Here is a 22,298-nt window from a genome sequence, read left to right on the forward strand (position 1 = left end):
AGCTTGGTTTACTTATATAGACAAACAGCCACACTTGTGACTCTAATTCTTAGAAAATTGAATGAAATATTCAGTGGAGATATAAATGAGATGCAATAGAATAAAATATTAATTTTTACCTTGAGTATATGGGAAGACATTGTGGGAGAGAGAGGATTTGAGCTTGATTTTGAAAAATGAATAGGAGCATAGACAATATAGATCTTTGTGGATTAAATAGATTGTCAGAGCTAGAGATTGCTAGTCAAGCTTAATATATAGTGTTTTTCAAATTTTTTTTAGAAGCAAAAGACTTTTAAAAATAAAATTTTACTTGAAACCCAAATATATAAAACTGTTAAAAATAGAGCAGCTCTAATTGATGTGATTACAGGGACTGGAGTATGTTACCTGCTTGGCTTCCACATCTCCTCAAACCCTCAGGAATATCTGTTGTCCCAACATTGTTATTAACAGCACTTCCTTTCTTTTCAAAAGAATCTTGGTCCAGATGATAAATTACATGGTCATTTAACCTAAGAGGAAATGCAGTGTTCTAAAGAATATCATTTGAAAATTACAGAGTATAGTTTTTTCCTACCCCTTCCACAAGATTCAGAACATAATTCCTTTTCTAAATATTAGAGTTTTACTGCTCATAATAGTAGTGTATTATAGAAGAGAAGATTTTAAGACTTGGGCCTAAGATTTTGCTCAGTTGCTTGCTAGTGATTTATCACTGGACAAATCTCTGAAACACTTGGACTCTCAGTTTACCCATTAGATCTCCTATGCATTGCCCCCAATACCTGGCATTTTGTCCAATAAAGCTGTCTGAATTTGTGGATTTCTAATCCCTGCCCTATATCCTATCTTGTGTAGACTACTAACTTCACTTTATGAGCATTGTTCTTGACTTCAGGATCTATAATTATTATTTTGGAATTGTTGAGTATAGACACAAACCTATCATCTATATTTCTGCATGCTCTGGGCCCATGTATCCACTGACCATTAGAAATTATTATGAGTCTTACTGGTTAGATACCTCAAACCACATATCTAGAACAGAATCCTTGATCCCTGTACCTCACTGCTTGCAAGCCCTTCTCCCACCAAGGTTTTCCCAATCCAGTCATGAAATCACTTTCTACCCAGTTTCTCAGATCAAAAATCTAGGTGTCATCTTTGATTCCTCTGTTCTTTTCATCCCCTATATTATGCCAGCAAATTCTACAACTCTGCCTCCAAGTAGTATCCCTAAGTCAACCAGTTCTCATGTTCTCCACTGCTCTCTTTGTCCAAGGCACCGTCGTCTCTTGCCTGGACTACTAAAGCAAATTTCAAACTACTCTTAATATTCCTGCTCCCTTTCTTGACCCTAACAGTAGATTCTCCATACAACAAGATAATTTTTTAAAAACAAACAAGCAAACAAAAAAACACCAAAACCCCCAAACAAAACAAAAACATACATCACTAAACTTAACTTTAAAATCGCTTCAATTCAAAGTCCTTAATATGGCCCACAAGGTGCTCTGTGCCTAAGGTTTCATTTCCATCTCTTTCATTTGATCACTCTATTCTAGCCTAGTCGATCAGGCTTTTTCCCTATTTCGTGAATTAACTAAGCTCATCCCTACCTCACAGCCGGTTCAAGTGCTTTTATTTTCTCTCTGGAATACCTTCTCTAGACAGCTGCCTCTTTTTCATCCTTTGGGCCTCAGATCAAGTTTTACGTCCACAGAATGACTATCTTGAATATGATATGTGAAATAACCCTCAATCCTATTATTTTACCCTTTTCCACATTTTATCTTCTCCTAGAATCTATCACCATCAAAAGCATCTATATTTACTTTTACATTTTTTCATACCACAAGAATGTAAGCTCCATGGGAACAGGATGCCTGTATTGCTTATCTAGTCCATAGTACTTGGAAAATGCCTGGTGAAAAAAAAAAAAAAAAGAAAATGCCTGGTGAATAGTGTAGGTGTTTCATTAATATTTTTTGAATGACTTTAGATGCTTTTTAATCTATTAGTGACACAGAGAGTTAGTTTACAGTATTAATACTGATAGAAGTAATTCATATATATACAGAAAATTAAAGCAGGTAAAATTAAAATGGCAGCTGGTAGCCTTACATAGCTAATAAACAAACTGAGGAATTGCCTGTTATTTTTGACACTAAGAAGCAAAATTTGGCTTGAGGAAAGTTAGTGTTAGTAGAGTTAAACACAAAATTAAATTAACAACTAAAAATCACACTCAGGGGATTCCTGGGTGGCTCAGCGGTTGAGCATCTGCCTTTGGCTCAGGGCATGATCCCGGGCTTTGGGATCGAATCCCACATCAGGCTTCCTGCATGGAGTCTGCTTCTCCCTCACCTGTGTCTCTGCCTCTCTCTCTCTCTCTCTCTCTGTGTCTCTCATGAATAAATAAATAAAATCTTTTTAAAAAATGAAATAAGATAAATCACACTCAGGAAAATAACAATATTAAAGATAATATCCTCAGAAGAAAACTTAACTGACTAAATTTGAAATGGACAAAATTCACCTTTTTTATTTAATTTAATTTATAGACATAAATTTATTTAATGGAAATTTTTCAGGAAAAAATGGGAACATTTATAAGTTATTTGTTTCAGATGGGAAATTATTCAGTGAACCCAATTGTCTTGGTGTAATTCATATCCAAAACCACATTCTTAATGAAGATTCAGTAATGCTTGTATAATTTTGATATAGGTTCATATTTAAAAATATAAAGATAAACAGAGAAAAAGTGTCATGTTGCATCTGGTTTTCTTTTGAACTTTTTCTCCTTGGTCAATTGAAAACTTCAATAATCTTGGGGAACTAATGTTCAGGATTTTTTTTTCCAATCCAGAGTTTAAAGGCTTTTTATTTTGAAATAATTTTAGACTTCTAGGAAAATTGCAGAGATAGTAAAGTTGCCGGATACCTGTCATTCAAATTTTATAATATAATATAGTTATCAAAACCTGGGGATTAAACATTGGTACAATAATATAATGTAAACTACAGGTCTTATTCACATTTCACTGGATTTTTGTTTTGTTTTTCCTAATGTCCTCTGTCTGTCCCAGGATCCAGTCCAGGATAACATATTGAGTTGTTCTGTCTTTTTATTCTCCTCCAAACTGTGACAGTTTCTCATTCTTTCTTTGTTTTCACGATCTTGGCACTTCTGATGAATACTGGTCAGTTGTTTTGTAGAATGTCTCTCAATTTGGGTTGCCTAATGTTTTCTCATGATTAAATTGAGATTTGCTTTTTGGGTGCAGACTATAGGAATGATGCTGTGTCTTCACTGTAGGCTTATGATGCCTATATGTCTTATTACTAGTGGTGTTAAACTTGATCACTTACTTAAAATGGTGTATGCTGAATTTCTCCACTGCAAAGTCAATATTTTTCTCTTTATAACTGATAAATGTCTTGGGGGAGATACTTTGATGTTCAAGCCATGTTTCTTGAAATCATAGTTTCTGAGTAGAATTTGATGTTTCTTTGGCATCCAGAGAAATCTGTTACTTTTAAAAACCTCATATCAGAGTTAAAAAATTGTTTTCTGGAGACTATGAATCACATTGAGATTGGCATTCTAAGTATGGAATTAAAGGGAATGGAACTAAGGAAGTTAAAGTCTTCTCTGCCTATAAATAATGTAAATTTTTATATCTATAAACAATATGCTTTATAAAATAGTTTTGAAACATTCACTTAAATTCATACAACAATCTGATGAGGTTGGCATTTCGTATTATCATTATTATTATTTTCCAATTTTCAGATGTATAAACTGTGATGGAGTAGACATGGTCAGATATCAGTGAGTTCTATATCATTGGATATGTCTATCCAGAAGGATTTGGCTTCTTGATGAAGATGTGGCAAGGCAAAACAATAGATGAGTGGCTGGAATTGATAAGCTGAAGATCACTTCTGATCTTAAGACTCTATAATTTTAAAACTAGTGATTAGGGACGCCAGGGTGGCTCAACGGTTGAGCGTCTGCCTTCAGCTCAGGGTGTGATCCCAGGATCCAGAATCAAGTCCCGCATCGGGCTCCTTGCACGGAGCCTGCTTCTCCCTCTGCCTGTGTCTCTGCCTCTCTCTATGTGTATCTCTCATGAATAAATAAATTAAATATTAAAAAAAATAAAATATAGTGATTAAAAGTCTGTGTTATTAACTTATCCTCCTTTTGCTTTCTGCTTTTGGAAGTTGAAGAAAGAACTTCTTTCTGCTTTCTTATTCAATCAACTAAAGCACTGGTGGAGTTTGCTGAAAGGAAGGATGTTCTTCCTTTTAGAATCCTCAGGCTGTATGATTATAGTTTGTATCATTCAGTAACAGCAATGTGTAGATCCTCTTTAAGATCTCAAAGAGGATGCTGGAACTGCAAACTAGTAATAAGAAGTACCTTCTGTCTGTCTTTGCTGCTATAGACCGAAGCTCATGGAGAACAAGCAAAATCCTACTTCTGTCTTAGTTACATAGCCGCAGTGAAGTGAGTCTATTTTTTTTTTAAATTAATGTTTTGGTATTACTCAATTAGGTAAATATTACTTTAACGAAAAGTAGAGAGACAGGACTGCCTAGGTGGCTCAGCTGGTGAAGCGTCCAACTCTTGATTTCAGCTCAGGTCACAGTCTTTTGGGATTGAGCCACAAGTCAGCTCCATGCTCAGCAGAGAGTTGGCCTAAGCTTCTCTCTCTCCCTTTCCCTCTGTCCGCCCCTTCCCCCTCCCCACTCTATCTCTCCTCCTCTAAAATAAATAAATCTTTTTTTAAAAGAAGAGAGACAAATACATCTGTTTATTTAGAAGAGAGACAAATACATCTAAAATAAATAAATAAAGCTTTTTTTAAAAAAGAAGAGAGACAAACACATCTGTTTATTTTGAAATCGAAATATTGAGGTACTCCAGAAAACTATATTGTTTTATCATCATAGTCACTATTTTTTTCTTTACTTCTGATTTCAATGCTTCTTTTCAAAAGAATAACTGAGGCTCAAAGAGGGGAAATGAATTTACAATGTTACATGGTTAGAAAATTATAGAAGTTTAATTTGCATGGCCTTTTTTTTTTTTTTTTCTTATGGGTTAGGTCAACTAGCAATCATAGATACATTCTACATTTAAAATGTTTTTTTCTTACTAATAAGGGAACTAAGGCTAGAACAAGGAAGTGATTTGCCCAAGGGCAATGTAAAATTAAGAATCCAGGATGAGATCCATATGGGAAATTATATTATGGGGAAAGACTACAGGCTTCTCTTTCTTCATTGAATCATCATTCTTGTGGTAGTCCCTTAAAGCAAAGATTGGTCTCCTCCTGGACAAATGGGAAGAACAATGGTCACTTTATATAGTATGCTTAATAATTTGAACTGATATTGAAATAAACTCTAATAGGAGTATTAATTTAGATTAGTGGCCAGTTGTCTAGGAAATATTTGGATCTCACTGTGAATAAGATTTTATTCCCAATGTTCTTTTTAACCTTGATAGAGAAAGTGCAGTGATTGTGGGTAAGTCCTTATACCTTCTATGAGCCTTGGTTTTCTAACATGGAAATGGTGATACATTCTTTAACCTACCTAATACATGCATATTAGAAAGAAATCATGGAAATAAAAGAACTTGTTGGAAATACAAAGATATAAGCTTTCCTGCTTCATTTCCTTTCTTATCTCTCTATTTAGAATGCTTCCTAAATTACCTTCCTCTTAACCCAATTCAACTTGGCTTGACCAAAAGAAGGAGTTTTTCTTTTATTCACTTAAGGTAAAAGTTCAGGATCAGCTGATCTACTAATTTGAAGTACTGTGTCAAGAATTCATCTTTCTCTACATCTTAGTTCTTTTATTTTTATTGGCTTCAGTTTCAGGCAGATTCTCACTATATGTGGCAAAATGACCATGAATACCTCCAGGCTTGTTCTATAAGTTTTGCAACAGTGTTAGTTATGTGCCAACACCTGAACCAATCTCTGTGACCAGAGAAATGGACTCCTCTGATTGGTTAGGCCTGAGCCATATGCTAAAGTTAGTTCCACTTAAACTATTTGAGCTAAATAGTTCAAGAGGATGGTTATCTAAAGAACAAATGAGGTACTCTTAATGAAAGAAGAATCTCAAATGCTAGAAAGGATGCTGGGTTGGAAAAAACCAATAGCTGTTGACTATGCGCCCCCCCACCCCCCGCCCGTCCCATTTTACTTATTGACACCATATGAATCCTATGAGGATTGTCTCAAGAGTTTCCTTGTGAAGTCATTCTGATCCTCTAACTACACATGATTTCTCCCTCTTTTGTGTTCTCTTAGCATCTTGTGCCTCTTCTGCTGCGTATTTTCACAAACTTTGTATAATTATTACAAGTTCATTTTTTAGGGGCACCTGGATGGCTCAGTCAATTGAGCATGTGGCTCTTGATTTTAGTTCGGGTCATGATCTTGGAGTCCTGGGACTGAGCTCCACCTAGGGCTCCATGCTTAGCATTGGGTCTGCTTATCCCTCTTCATCTGCTCCTCTCCCTGTTCTGTTTCTCTTAAGTAAATAAATAAAAATGTTCATTTCTTAGATTACTATAGTATTAGTTCTTTAGAGACAGAGACTATATCTTACCTGTCTTTAATTCTTCAGCAGCACCCAACAGGTATCTGATTCATAATAGACTATCAGCAAATATTTATTAAACTGACTTCTTAATGTTGTACAAATTATGAAGGATGAAAAACAAATAGGATGAGGCAGACAGTTTTATTATGTACATAAATTTATTGACTGATTAATTTATTAAAAGACTAACAGAAGCAATGTTGACAATTCTGAGAAATGATTTCTGTATAGGTAAGGATAGCTGCAACCCCAGGAGAGTGGTCAGCTTTGGTGAGGACTGGTTGGGAAGGAAGTGTCTCTGGACCTACTCTGCATTTACTAACTCTGTGCCTTCTTTTCCTCTTCAGTTGTCTGGGTTCACGTCTAAGATTGTTCCAGCTATCCAGAATGCACACAAGAATTCCCCTGGATCTGGAAGAGGAAAGGGACTGATGGTGCTAACTGAACCCATTTTGATTGAGACCTACACTGGGCTGATGTCATTCATTGGAAATCGCAACAAACTTGGCTATTCCCTTGCCCGGGGGAGTATTGGTTTTTGAGACTCTTTTTGGTGTATTAGTATGTCATCCATCAATATATCTTTATTGAAGATTCTGTTTCAGACCACGGTATTTTTAGACTGAAACAATTAATTACTTTTAAATACTACTTCATGATTTTGAATACTTAGTATTTTTAGGAAATCTAAAAGCTTGATTAGACTGTCAGATGAACACTTCAGACCTCATATAAGAATAATCAAATTTGGGCAGCCTGGGTAGCTCAGTGGTTTAGCGCTGCCTTCAGCCCAGGGTGTGATCCTGGAGTCCCAGGATCGAGTCCCACATCAGGCTCCCTGCATGGAGCCTGCTTCTCCCTCTGGCTGCGTCCCTGCCTCTCTCTCTCTTTCTCTGTGTCTCATGAATAAATAAATAAAATCTTAAAAAAAATAATCAAATTTCCTAAAACCAAAAAATAAGTTCTCTTGAGCTCATCAAATAATGTTACCAATGAATACCTGATCATAAACTGAGGGCAGACTCTCTGGGTTCTCTTATTCCTCCATCCTCTAAATATAGGTAGGTATTTTCTGGGTCTGGATCTCAAGCCCTTTGGTTCTGATCTTCTCTTTCATTGGGGTCTGACTGTATTAGTTTAGCTGCTCTTTTTATGAGGATGACTTCCAAATTCATATTTCCATCCCTAATATTTCTTCAGGATTTGCTTTTGTATTTCTTTCTGCTGATCATATATATCAGTGTTCCAATGGCCACTCACATGCAGCATCTTCAAAATCCTGGAGTTCTCTGTGGCATTTTTATGGTTCCAGTAATTGTCCCTGAAATCCATCAATTTTGCTATATCTAAATTCATTGCCAAATGATTTTGTATGGTATCGTATCTTTCATAGTCTGTTTGGGTTGTTATTATAAAATACCACAGACTGCATGGCTTATAAAAAAACAAGTTTATTTTGCACAGTTCTGGAGGCTGGAATTCAGAGTTCAGGGTTCTAGCATAGTCAGGTAAGGGCCTTCTTCCTGGGTTGCAGACTTCTTGTTATATAGTCACATGGTAAAGAGGCAATAGGGTTCTCCTGTGCTTCTTTTTATAAGGGCATTAATTTTATTCATGAGGGCTCTGCTTTCATGACCTAATCACCTCCCAGAGGTCCCACCTCATAATACCATCACATTGGGCTTTAGGATTTTAACGTATGAATTTTGAGGGGACACCAACTATCAGACCATAGCAGTACCCAATTTATGTGTGGCTTGGCATTGTACCCCAATGCCCAGAGGTCAAGCTTAAAGTTCACTCTTCTTTGAAAATTGGTCATGAATTCCTTCTCCTTCACATTTTCATAGGTATATATTATTAGATCAAGTCTTTTATTCTGTTCACCTGGATAATTTTGCCATTAGACTCTATTCTAATCCATCCTGCATTGGTTGTCAGATATCTAAAGCACAATTTAATCCTATCACTCCTTGCTCAAGAATTTTTAATGGATTATTCCTTTTGCAGTTTTTTGTTTAAACATTTATTAAACAAAATTTATTTTTTTTCCAATAGCAGACACTTCCCTTCTTTTGAAATCTGTTTTGGATTCCTAATATGTAAAATAGGTAGAAGTGAGGCCACTAAGATAGAAGTGGACATGGGATTGCCTCTGGATTCCTCTTTCTTGGGTCTCAGAGGTGTCCCCTGTAGAATGTCGATGGCTCCCAGAGGTTTTGAGAAGCATGTTTTCAAAACTACTGTCCGAACCTATTTTGTTTCCTTTGCTCTTTTCTCTCATATTTTCTTTTTCTTTCCCTGATGAATGTCTCATTTCAAACAACTCAGAAGATTATTTCACCTGTTCTCATCTCTTCAAGTTTTTCTTTCTCAGTTTTTCAATTTAATTTTTAAATTTATTTTGAAAAGAAGCTCTGAATGCTGAACACCATAAATATTATTATAATCAGCTTTTCAAGTCTGTCTCAAGAATCAAAGTTAAGACACCTTGGTTGGTATTCAAGTTAAAAATTCCAGCTATTTTTTTTTTTTTTTTGGTAGGGAGGTTGTGCAGAGTGTATTTTTAAAGTCTTTTCTTCTAAAAATTTATTTCCTCAATTTCAAAGATTTGTCCTCTGATTCATTAACAAACATTGATTTGACGCAGGCATTCAAAACCCACGCCTTGAATAACTCTCGTTTCATTTTGTCTTTGTTTACTTCCATTAGGATTTTTCTCTCTCTCTCCCCCTTTCCCCTTCTGAGCACTCACTTCCCCCCAAATCCCCCACCTCATGATGGCAAATATTGTTATAGTCCCCAAGGCAGGGAACTTCTATTCAGACTGTAAAAGGAAATGTTGAAATCTTTCTCTGTCCTGTCAACAGTAGTGGAATGAAAAGTCGTTGGATTGTTTTGGCAATGGTTCTGAAGCAGGCATAATTGGCAAATTATTATAAGACTGCTGCCCGAAAATCCCTATTTGCCTCAAGATAGTGGCATTTGTTGGCAGAAGCATCTGAAATGTCCAGCACATTCTTTTGAATTACCATTTAAGGATCAGCCTGACAATAGACTTCTTTCTGCACTTCTTTCTTCCCTCATAACCCAGAACAGACTGTTCCCAAGTGACTTTCTAAAGGACACGGTGCAGCACTACCAATGCAAAAGGTGAGAGGAGGGAGATGTCTCTTAGCCCTGAGGTCTAGCTTCTAACATATAGGGTAAGCATTGAATAACACCAGAACTGTTTAATACAGAGAAGAATGAACTCAGAGATGACACGAGAATGCTTTTCACATTTCACAAAGACTGTCTAGTGGGATATACCATAAACTGATACATGGGACCTAGAAAGTAGGTTATGATCAAACAATGTGAGGATTCAGGAATCTGCAAGTCAGTTTAAGATAAGAAAGAACTTCTTATGGGTAGGGATGTCAAAGATGGGATGGGTTGCTCCTTGAAAGAGAGAGCCTGCCATCACTTGGTATTGTTCAAGCAAGGGCTAAGTAAGTAGATATTGTGAAAAGGATTGAAAGATGGGTGATTGATATCATACTTTAAGACTAGAGACTTTATGATCTTCCAAATAATGTTGCTAAAGATTAGTTAATTAAATCATTTTTTTTCTTTGGAAAGAATTGAATCAGTCAAATGAAACCCTAGAAAAATTTCCTAAGATTTACTGTCCTCATCTGTAAAATGGAGACAGTGGTGCCTTTTCTGCCCACTTCATAATGATCTTGTGAGGACTGAATGAAATGAGATTAAATTATGGTATTAAATAAAAAAACAAAACAAACAAACAAACAAAGAACATTGAATATTTGCCTGTAGAGTGGTAAGACTTAGAAGCAGAAAGTAGGATAACATCCAAGGGAACTATATTTAGTTCCCTCTGAGAATTTTTCCTTGATCACTATGGACCTACTGACCATCATTCTCCCATTTGACACTTAGTGTTCTCATTTGGGTTCCTTGTCCATAAGCTCAACAGGAAATACAAACCGCAAAACAGGGGACCTACTATATGTCTGGGCTTTTCATTCAGATTGTCATCTGAATTATACCAATAAAGTTTCTGAAAGGGACATCATAAATTTGATTAGGAATAGGAGTATTTACAAGAGGTATTAAATACTGGGCATATCATCATAAAAATGTCATGTTTGGCCATCTTCTCTATCTGATCTTTATCCCATTCAGGAAATCCCACTACAAAATCCCTGATATGTCTCCTTTCAAAACTGCTTGAACATCTTTATTGACAGATTGTTTAAGGTCTCCTGATACATCTTAGGCAGTTCTGATGGTTAGTAAATTCTCCTTCATTTGATTTAGACCCTGCAACATCCATCTGCCATCTCTTTCAGAAAAAAAAAAATTTATTTTGCTGGCAAAGGTTTGGGTTTTCACAGCAGGATGTGGGATATTTGGGTACAGAGGCAAGATTGGTGGATTCTCTAATGTTTTCAAGAAGGGGAGCTGTCAAGAATTGCTAAGCCTGACCTTCAAGTGGGCAACTGGGCCTCTTTGGAGGCCTGACCTTTGGCCATTCTCTAAGGCAGAAAAGAGAACCAGTTGATATGTTTTAGATCTTTTGCCTTGAGGCCTGTTCTCCTTGTCCCCTTGCTGAAGCAATACCAAGAAGGCCAATGCACAGACCCTGGGGCTAAGGAGGCATAGAAACCATTCAACCCAATGCTTTCATTTCCACAGAACAGAAAGCAAAGGCCTAGAAACTTGGGGGCGGGGGGGGGGGGGGGGGGGGCGGGGGAATCGCTCAAAAAGCAGATGGTGGATTTTGGTACTGGAATTAAACTCTAAAGCTTCCAATTTCTTATCCCTGGCCCACTGCTGTTTGCATATATTTCCATTTCCAGAGAAAGGCATATCATCTAAATCAGGGCATCATAGTTGCTGGGCTAAATCTGAAGTAAGAAAACAATAGGTCATCCTTGTTTAAGGGGAATTTCCAGAAATTGCCTGTCTTTTCTTAAAGCTAAGGTCACTCATAGAACTCTCTGATTTCCTATCTGATCGAAAAGCCCAAACAAAGCTGCGGAAGCGGGCAGAGCCAGCAGATATTTTGTAAGGCGGCTTTACCTCTGCCTGGCATTTTGTGGGGCAGGAGAGGGGAGGGCAAAAGTATTAAATTTAGGCTTAAAAGCTCCTCAGAAATTCTTTACACACAAGAGACCAAGTTGGAGAAAAGAAGATGACTCGTGCCAAGGGGAAGAAAGAGAGACTAATGCCTGTGGTTTTCAAAGGTTAACAACAAAAAAAGCCCAAGTATTTGCACAGGGATGAATGCTTGTTGGCTCTTGGCCAACAATTATACAAGGGCTTGTGCCCACATCCTGTAGCTGTGGTTTAGGGACGCTGCTCATGAGTGACTTCTTATGCTTAGTGGCAGGAAACCTTAGTCACTGATGTGTAAACTCACCTTTGGTCTGCACCTCCCACAATGTGCTTCTAAGGCAGCTAGGGGCCAGGCCTCCAGATTTCCTCACGGATACCAGTTCCTCAGAAGCTAGGGAAGAACTCCTTCTGAGGCCTTGGAAGTAACTGAGACTTGATTCATACTTTTCTTATTCTACTGATTGCAGCAAGCCCTTAGAAGAATTCTGTAGCCTCAAGGAGGAATCATGGTATCTTCTGCTAAATTCTCGCTTCAGCCTAAAACCCAAGACAAAAAATACGTGAGCTAGATTTCATTTCAGGGCTGTGACCAATGTGAAATATGAGAAGCAAAGTCATGAGGTTGCGCCTGAGTCTAGATCTTGTGTCTGATGGGCTATTTGCTCTCAGTCCTAAAAAGATCTTAGCAAGCATCTCACAAGTCTCCTCCTGGGTGAAGCCACATGGAATTTGCAAGGAATTGTTCAAAAAGCAGATGGTGAATTTTTACCAAAACTGGGAGTAGATCCTACAGCTTCCAATTTCCTATTCCTGGCCCACTGTTTCTTCCATGTATCTCCATTCCCAGGGAAAGGCATGACATCTAAATCAGTGCATCATCGTTGGTGGGCTTAATTGAGGGGAAAAAACAATGGGTCTGGTGTAATTAATTCTTTGTAGGTAGATAGGAAGGAAGGATCAGGATGCTACATTATGAAAGGAGAGTATGTCGGGTTCTAAAGTTCTCTGAAACGACCCCCTTGCGTCTCACATCCTGTCAAGGATGCCTATGTCATCCTTCTTAGAAATTCCTTCTCTTTCTTTTTACATTCTGCTTACTCTTTATGGACTCACTGAAGCTGAGACTGGAAGGGACCTTAAACACCATCTACTTTAGCCTTCTACCTATTGCAGGAATGCCCTCAACCAAAACATGTACAGCAACTGCCGACCAAGCTTCTGCTAAAACATTTCCAAGGCAGAGAATCCTTAGCTTTCTATAGCAGCTAATTCTACTGCTAGGCAGCTACAGCAGGGAGAAAGTTTTTCTGAATGTTGTAACCAAATCTTCTTCTCTAGAAATTTATCTACTTAATTCTAGATCTTCCTCCAAAGTTACTCAAAATAAATCAATTTTGTATTCCATGTGGTCACACTTCAAGTAAATAAAGGCAGCTGACTGGTATTCTCTCCCAAAGAAGTGGTTTTGTTTTTTTGACACAAAAACCCCGGTGCTTACAACCATTCTTCATCTGATGGGTTAGATAGAGCCCTATTTTTTTTTTTTTAAGATTTTTAAAATTTACTTATTCATGAGAGACACAGAGAGAGAAAGAGAGAAGCAGAGACACAGGCAGAAGGAGAAGCAGGCTCCATGCAGGGAGCCCGACTCAGGACTCAATCCCGGGTCTCCAGAATCACTCCCCACCCCCGGGCTGAAGGCGGTGCTAAACCACTGAGCCACACAGGCCTGGGAGTTCATATATAGGCTGACCAGTGCAGGTTACAGTGCATTTTTACTTCATTTGCCACCACCCTACTAGTAATGAAATCCAGGTTTCTTTATCATACTAGTTGTTTACATGAAACTTAGGGTTAGTTTCATACTGTATATAATGTTTTTTCTGATTTGGTAATCTCATTTAAGAAACAAATGAGGAGCGCCTGGGTGGCTCAGTTAGTTAAGCATCTGACTCTTGATTTTGGCTCAGGTCATGATCTCAGGGTCCTGAGATGAAGTCTTGAGTTGGGCTCTGCTGTGGGCAGAGAGCCTGCTTAAGATTTCCTCTCTCACTCTGCTCCTCCCCAACTCCAGCTCCAGTGCATGCATGCCCATGCACTAGCTCTGTCTCTCAAAAAAAAAAAAAGAGACCAATTTAGTATGGATTACTCATAGTAAACCCATAGTAGTTTCTAGTAATTACTGATTTTCTTTCCTGACTTTTAAATTTATTTGTTAATTTTGTGGCTAAAGTATCTGTTTAACATTTATTCATAAATCATTAACAAATTTCCTCTTCTATAGTTTCTGTCAAGGATGTGCTTCTAAGGCAGCTTAGACAACATTATTTTTAAGTGTCATTTTTTTTTTTTCCTGTCTCTAATTTAGAGGACACAGTAGGATGGCTACTATGATGGGCCATTGAGCCAAAGCAGTAATCAAGTATGGTTTGATCCACAGAGATGTTTAGCATTGGTTAGTTGATTGTTTTGTCTCTGAAACAAAAAAAGTTGGGCAGCCCACTCAAGTCTTACCTGATCTGTATAAGCAGAAGTGAATAGAAATATGACTTGAATCAGCACCTACCACCCCAGGATACTGTTATATTCACTTCAATGGCAACAGCTCCTACTGCCATTTCTGGTCAACAGAGAATAGTGACAATAGAGCCACATCCTAAGCATGTTGAGATTCCCCTCACAAATATATTTCTCATAGCTTTGATGAAGGAAGCATCTCTGGAATTTCCTAAGGGAAATGGGGTCCTTTCAAAGGAGATGGGGTCCTCTCCTGGGCATTTCAATTTCATTCAATATATACTTCCTTTAGCCCCATGTTTTAGGCAATTAGCCAAACAAACTATTTGAGCCATTTTTAGGGGCTCATACACATTGAATCTTATAATCAATAATATTTTTTCTACTCCAATATTATATATCTTCCACTCTGTTCTAATATCCTTAGGATTGGTTCCCATTCATGTTCTCTGATTTTTTGTTGGTATAAATTGATAAAACCTCATAATTATTTTGGGGTATATTATACCTTCTCACAAATCACACCGTTTTACTTACTTGTAAGAAACCTAATTTGGTTATGAGTCTACAAACAATGAGAATGGATTATTATACACTTAATTAAGTGCTGGCTTCAACTATACTATGGATGCAGATGTATGGAAGTTTCTTTTTTCCTTTTTGCTTGAGAAAAAAAAAAGAAAAAAACAAAACATTCCCTGACAACTGGTATGCTGGTGCTTTTGTTGTTGTTGTTTTGTTTTTGTTTTTCTTTTTATCTGTTATTAAAGATCATCAGGGCAGTTTGCTTTCAACCGTTGGACCACTAGTACACTTAGGGTTATTTCAACCTTCCAACTTATGTTATATTCTAGTCAAAGGGAAATTGATTACCTCTCTGTTCTATAAGACATCCCACTGGGCTGTTTCACTGATGATATACTGACTTAGCTAAGTGCACAGAAAGTAGCAACTATTCTAACACTTGTGTGACACATGCAAGGAAATATATCGCCCCCAAATTCTGAGGCTTTTGTCATGAAAAATCACCAGTGTGGGGATCATTTGGTCTGGGACATGTTAAGATGCATGTCCAAAAGCAAATGGCAATTTTTTGTATAGGAATACGAAGAAAGAGCTAAAGTGCCTAATGGGGTTCTTTAGACTTTGGAGGCAATTGTATACCTCACTTGTGTCTGCTGCTTGAACCCATTGTACATTTAATGCAAAAGGTTGCTAGTTTTCAGTGGTGCACAGAAAAGGGGAAAGATCTGGAACAGGTCCAAGCTGCAGTGCAGGCTGTTTTATCACTTGGGTTATATACTCAGCAGATCATTGCTGCTTGAAGTATCTGTGGCAGGCTGAAATCTTGCATGGAAACTTTGGCCAGCCCCTGTAGGTAAATCACTGGATAGACCTTAGGATTTTGTTTTTTTTTTTTTTAACCTTAGGATTTTGAACAAAAATATTCCATTCTCTTAGATAACAATTTCCTTTTGGATAGATACTGGGCCCTAGTAGAGACTGAGCACTTGACCATAGGCCACCAAGTTGTGGTATAGCCTACACTGCCTTGGTCAGATCCACCAAGTCAAAAATTTGGGCATGCACAGCAGCATTCTATCAATTGGAGGAAATATATACATGGACCTCAAGCAAGTCCTGAAGTCACATGTAAGTTGTATGTGTAAGTGTCCCAGAAAACCATGATACATATTCCCACTACATTTTCTTCTCTCTCCAACCCACATCTATGGCTTTGTGGAGAGTTCCCTACAACCAGTGTGTTGGGGGAAATTCTTTGGACCTGATTTACAAATGGTTTTATATAACACGCTGCACTGGCTGAAAGTATGCAGTTGTGGTGCCTACTCCATTGGTGATCCTGGGAGACAATAGTAAGGAAAATTCCTCATAATAAGCAGAATAAATAAAATGCCATTTACATGTACTGCTTTACTACTACTTTCCATTTTACAAATGAAGAAACCAAAACCTGGAATAGTGATATGACCCAGTTAACTGCCATGCAGATCTCACTTAGCCACTACAGCTTTGTAACGGCAGAAACAGATGACATTTCTTCCATCCTGCCTATATCAGGTTTGGACTCAGTTTTACATGATTTAAGCCATTTCACTATTTTAAATGCAAAGTGTTTTTAATACGTGGAATTAAGTACTCACAGCATTGTTAGAAAGTCTGGAAGCATAAGCTCTAGGCTGGAACTCCAGAAGTGATTCCCAGAACAACACTGCAAAATCAGACCACCTAAGGATTAGTTATCTCCGCAATTAGGAAGCAATTAGAGAGTTGCAATCCCAACAGCAGGTACCAGGATCACACCCCTTGGCTACAGTCTAATGATCAGGAGCTTCCATTAAACCTGCTGGCTCCAGAGCTACATTGCATCTGCTAGGTCTGCACCAGCAAAATAAATGAGATCCTTTCTGCCCCCTTCCTCCTAGCTTATCCTGAAGCAGGATATGGGAACAACATTACATTTTTTTCCTCTTAATAGCAATTGCAAGAATTTATTGCATGTTTATAGGTACCAGGCAGTGTGCTAAGGTCTTTGCATTCACTGTATCAGTGAATCTTATAACTCTGTCAAGAATATATTGTTACAGACTCCATCTTGAAATGAAGAAAGCAAAGTACAAAGAGGCAAAGAAACTTGTCTAAGACTGTTTATTTGTAGAGAGAAGACCTGGATTAAATTAGAACGTAATCACACCCAAAATCTAGCTACAAAGGAAACTGAGGTTGTAATATTTAGCTTTCTAACTTCTGCAGAACAAAAGGCCCACTAGAATAAGGTTAATTGTTGAACTGGCCATCCTACTGGATCCTCACTTATGTTAAAGATAACCACTAAACTATTTTCTCCTCTGCTTGACTGTGAAGTCCTTGAAGGCACCCCAATTTCTCCTTTAATACAGTATCTTACATATTATGCAATTAGTAAATGTGTTTTTATGATATCAATGCCATAGGCATTTGGGGTTCAACCCATTTCAGTAGTCTATGTTTAAGCTTCTGTAAAACTACTACCTTTTTGTGATCTGGTTTTACAGAGCAGCAGCCCAGCTTAGGCTTGCTCCCTGACTTTAGAAAGAAATAGTATTTTGATTTTAGCAAAACCCTTCTTATGCTCCAGATTTTGTTGTGGTTACATCAAAAACACATAGCAATATTCAGACTGTATCATAGTTATAGAAAGTGAGGAATGGCATTTTACTGGGGTTAAAAAAAAGATCATAAGACTATCTGAGTGATGCCCAGAGGGTCAGTCAGGAGCATGCTGGTTTTAGAACAGAATTCAGTTAGTAGAAGTAAGGCCACATCTAGAATAAGCAGAACATGATGACCGGGTAGATACTATAGCCAGAAGAGGTGCATCAAGAAGAAATGATGAACTGAGGTTCTCCCAGACTGCCAATGGTTTCAGGAAAGTGACCTGCAAGCAGTGGAGACCAGCCAACTGATTCTAGTGACTTCTCACTAAAAGTGAGTGACTTCAATAGTACGGGTAGGGAATATACAAAGTAAAAGTGACTCATGGTAAATACAATGTGTGAAGATTTGGATAAGTTGAGTATGAGAGCTATGGGACATCAAGTGAAAATATTCCTATCTAACCAGCAGGTGTATGTGAAGGTGTGTTGTTCAGGAGAGAAGATCTTTGGCTAGAGATAAAGGTCAAGGAGTCATCCAAGAATGAGTTGTAGTTACCGCCTTACATGTAGATGAGATTGTAGAACTTTCTGTAATAATGGAAACCATAATTCTGTGCTGTTAGACACAGTAGCCACGAGTCATGAATTGTGGCAGATGAGACTTAGAAACTGAAATGTTTATTTTATTTTAATTAGCTAAATTCCATATAGCCATGTATGTCTAGTGGCTATCTTACTGAACAACACATATAGAATGAAGAAAAGAGATGGCTGAAAATGAAATTATTTTTTTTAAATTTTTTATTGGAGTTCAATTTGCCAACATTTAGCATAACACCCAGTGTTCATCCCGCCAAGTGCCCCTCTCAGTGCCCATCACCCAGTCACCCCAAACCCCCACCCACCTCCCTTTCCACTACCCCTTGTTCATTTCCCAGAGTTAGGTGTCACTCATGTTTTGTCACCCTTACTGATATTTTCACTCATCTTCTCTCTTTTCCCTTTATTCCCTTTCACTAATTTTTGTATTCCCCAAGTGAATGAGACCATAAGATGTTTGTCCTTTTCCAATTGACTTATTTCCTTCAGCATAATACCCTCCAGTTCCCTCCATGTCGAAGCAAATGGTGGGTATTTGTCATTTCTAATGGCTGAGTAATATTCCATTGTATACATAGACCACAGCTTCTTTATCCATTCTGAAAATGAAATTCTTAATAAAATGTTTAATATCTGAGGTTATCTTAATGTCACCAAAGACAAACAAGAACACATGCCTTTCTGGATTATTTCTTTTTTCTATTTTATCAAATGTTAAAGAAAGTCAAACGATACAGAAGAGCTTCTATGGAAACCAACACCTTCCCAACTCATCTCCAACTTCTGACTTAGTGGCAACTTATTTTCAGAGCCTTCCTGGTTCTGCTGGTAGTTACCTTGATAACTCTGACAAATATGCTTTTATTCCTATGTACTGATTTATCAACATCAGGTATTATCTATTAACTTCCTATATGAAAGAACCAGAGTTAATTCACATATACTGTACGTTACACTTTCCTTGTCTCCTTAATTGTTCATTATTTTCACTTTTCTTTTGATTGTATTTCTAACTTAAATGATATGCTTTCACTTTGATTTCACTTTAGTTTCACTTGAGTTTTTATCTTATCTCCCCTCTGTGTCAATGAAGATGTTAGTGAGATAATTTAGCTTTTCCTGGCAACTCTTATTTTTTGTCTTTTGTCAAATATGTATTTGTTTTTACATATCCATTAACGTACTGTTCTGGAGTCATGTTAAGTATGTCACCTTCATCTGTGTACTTAGTAATTTTGTGGAAAGCAGTGATGGAAATCACTTCCTTGTGGAAGGAGGAATGTAAGACAGATGATCTGCTCTTTAGCTTTAGTCCTTCATCTTCGTTGGCAAAAATAACAACTCATTATCTATAAGTCTTCAAACTTGTATATTTTATTTTAGTGATTCTCTCACAAGCCCATCAATTATTTATATCCTGTTTTGCAGAGAAAGAAATCAAATAGAAATAAATAGAATGACTTGACCAAGGACATGTAACTGAGAAGTAGGTATATTGAGAGTCAGTTAAGGTTTTCTGATGAGATAGCACCTCATGAATCTGTTCTCAGTAAGGTTTTCTAACCAGCGAAGTTTAAAGAAAAATTTATGGGTTGGGTTTCTTGTTTCAGGTTTACAATCCATTGTTCATGTTGGAGTGAAGAAATTTGAAGCTTGTGTACTGTGACCACATTTTCTTTCAAGGAACTGTAGAAATGCCTCCAGGCATCTGGGTGCTTCATGAACTCAACTTGGCAAATGCTTACCTATGGGTAAAGAATCATCTAACATTAAAGTAACATTTAGCAAGCACTCCTATGCTAGTATTAGGGTTTGGATATTTCATATATGTTATCTTTTTTAACCCTCACAGCAACACTCTCAGTAGAGAATATTTCAGAGATATAATTGAGTAGTTGGGATTTTAATCATTCATCACTACAATTGAGTCCTCTCTTTCTGTGAAATGGGCTAGAATAACCTCTCTCCCAGATATATTTCACCAATGTGTATGTTTGGAAGATGAATTGGATTTGGTAAAATCAGATGAGATTAAGTAGTTTGGTTGCTTGGGAGATAAACAGTATACAAATATAACAGTGATGAGTAATAGTGAAGTGTTTTAAGGCTTTGCTCCTGTTACTAGCAAGGGGGTTGACATTGAGAAACTATTCCTGTGCACAAAGTAAAATACTCTGAACACTTTTCTGTAATGCCCAATTCTCATGAGGATGGTCCTAGAAAGGTTGTACAGTAAGGATGACTTTCTGACCCATAAACCCTATTCCAGATAGGTCTTGTCATTTTTAGTGATCCTATGGGGAATGCAATCTTATTAAACAAGTATCATAGGCAGGGGACAGATCCAAATTTCATTCAGCTTATATATAAGACATAGGCACTCTCTTTAAGAAAAAATAACATAACATTATAAATACAAAATTAGGCACAAAATCAAGTTTTTGAATGACAAAATATAACCAAATCAATTACAAAAAATTATAGCTATTACAAACCTGACAATACTACAAAAACTAAAAAATCCAGAAAATAACATAATACCCTTATTAGTTAACATCCTTATCCATATGCTGTACACTTGAAACTAACACAACATTTTATGTCAATTATGCTTCAATTAAAAAAACACACCTTTAATACTTTATTCAAATGCATTATTGACAGCACATTGGTTGAGTACCTCGTCTTATAACAATACATTTTAATAATTATTCTCTTTAAAGAGTAGATAATTCCATTTTTCCTCAGTTGATTGAAATGTATTTTTACAAAATTGTTATTTCAAAAACAAAACAAAACAAAACAAAACAAAACAAAACAAAATTGTTATTTCTAGTTAGACAAGTTTCATTTGGCTTCATGGTTTATCATTACTAATGAAAAATATCTATTACAGTTTCTTCCACCTGTGAGATATGAGTTTGGAAGAATTTTCAGAACACCTCCTAAATCCATGGGTTTTTAATCTTGTTCTTCATTATCCTCAAGTTTCCTGTGCCAGATGTCTTAGGGTCCATTTGTATGACCAGAAAACTGAATTTTGGCCATGTCCTCCTTTTGAATCTTTGTGTTAGTTAGTTGTAGAAGTGTTGTTGGAGGCCAGGCCTATATCAAGATAAACAGCAACTTCGGTCTGCAGAAGAGTGACTGGGAACCACATAATTATATCTCACTAACCCCCCAACTAAATGTTAACCTACCTCAACTTCCCCTTAGCCAGATCCCACAAATGCCCATAGCTTCCATCTGGAGGGGAAATGAGGATGGAAGGCAGAATAGAAAAGAGCAGCATTCTTCACCAATTGTAGTTAAAATGTCTTACTTTTGAAAATGAAGGAAAGAAGAAAGAAAGAAAGAAGAAAGAAAGAAAGAAAAAAAGAAAGAAAGAAAGAAAGAAAGAAAGAAGAAAGAAAAAAGAAAAAGAAAGAAAGAGAAAGAAAAAGAAAGAAAGAAAGAAAGAAAGAAGAAAGAAAGAAAGAAGAAAGGAAAGAAAGGAAAGAAAAGAAAGAAAGAAGAAAGAAAGAAAGAAAAAGAAAGAAAGAAAGAAAGAGAAAGAAAGAAAGAAAGAAAGAAAGAAAAAGAAAGAAAGAAGAAAGAATTCAGAAAGAAAGAAAAAAGGAAAGATCAACAGAATACATTGCTAAGATTCCTGTCACAGCCTTGGAAGGGACTTTTAATTAAAGGAAGTATTTTGAATTTAATCTTTATTAGCTTCACAGTAAAATCTACTCTCACCTTAGGATGGTGGAAGGAGTAACAGATTTGTAATACAAGACCTTGGTTGTAGTCCTGGCTTTCCTACTGATTCACTATAAGGTCCTTGGACAAGTTATTAACTCTCTGATCTCTCAGTTATTCCTTAAAAAAAAGAGAGAGAGAGAGAGAGAGAGAGAATTTTGACTAGATTACACCCAAAGTTTTCTTATCCCTCTGACATACAGTTATATCAAATAGAACTGGCTGCAATAGCAAGATCCACACAGATGGGGGCCTTCCTGTTTTCACAAGTTCAGGGCACATAGCATCTAGGCCTAAATTCAAGAGACAAGAAGCAACCATAGCCATTTCCACTTTGTTCTGCAAGTGGCTGGCTTGTTTTTCAAGAATGCAGTCTGACAGCCCTTTTTAAGGAAAAAGGTGTAGCCTTTCAGGGACATTAGTTCCCTTTGCATCCCAATGATCTCCTTGTGAGTCATTAAATGATTGATGAAGGGCTCGTTTCCATGGTGACCGCTTCAGCCCTTCCCAGCAGCTGGA

The 22,298-nt window shown here is 37.1% G+C and overlaps 1 protein-coding gene and 1 long non-coding RNA gene across 14 annotated transcripts in view; one reads left to right on the top strand and one right to left on the bottom strand.

Annotated features, from left to right (window-relative positions):
• LOC144302584 (uncharacterized) overlaps positions 1-1,773 on the bottom strand; it is a 69,983-nt gene extending 68,210 nt beyond the window's left edge. For all 11 annotated transcript variants that reach the window (XR_013369518.1, XR_013369513.1, XR_013369516.1 and 8 more), the window contains exon 1: positions 1,623-1,773. This is a non-coding gene — a long non-coding RNA (uncharacterized LOC144302584). The remainder of the gene's footprint in view (positions 1-1,622) is intronic.
• TPRG1 (tumor protein p63 regulated 1) overlaps positions 1-7,236 on the top strand; it is a 136,951-nt gene extending 129,715 nt beyond the window's left edge. For all 3 annotated transcript variants that reach the window (XM_077880062.1, XM_077880063.1, XM_077880064.1), the window contains one exon: positions 6,987-7,236. In XM_077880062.1, coding sequence (XP_077736188.1) covers positions 6,987-7,181 — 195 coding nt within the window. In that variant the 3' untranslated portion in view covers positions 7,182-7,236. The remainder of the gene's footprint in view (positions 1-6,986) is intronic.
• Positions 7,237-22,298: the final 15,062 nt, after the last annotated feature.

The sequence above is a fragment of the Canis aureus genome, chromosome 31 (genome assembly GCF_053574225.1).
Source record: "Canis aureus isolate CA01 chromosome 31, VMU_Caureus_v.1.0, whole genome shotgun sequence".
In the NCBI taxonomy this organism is placed as follows: domain Eukaryota; kingdom Metazoa; phylum Chordata; class Mammalia; order Carnivora; family Canidae; genus Canis; species Canis aureus.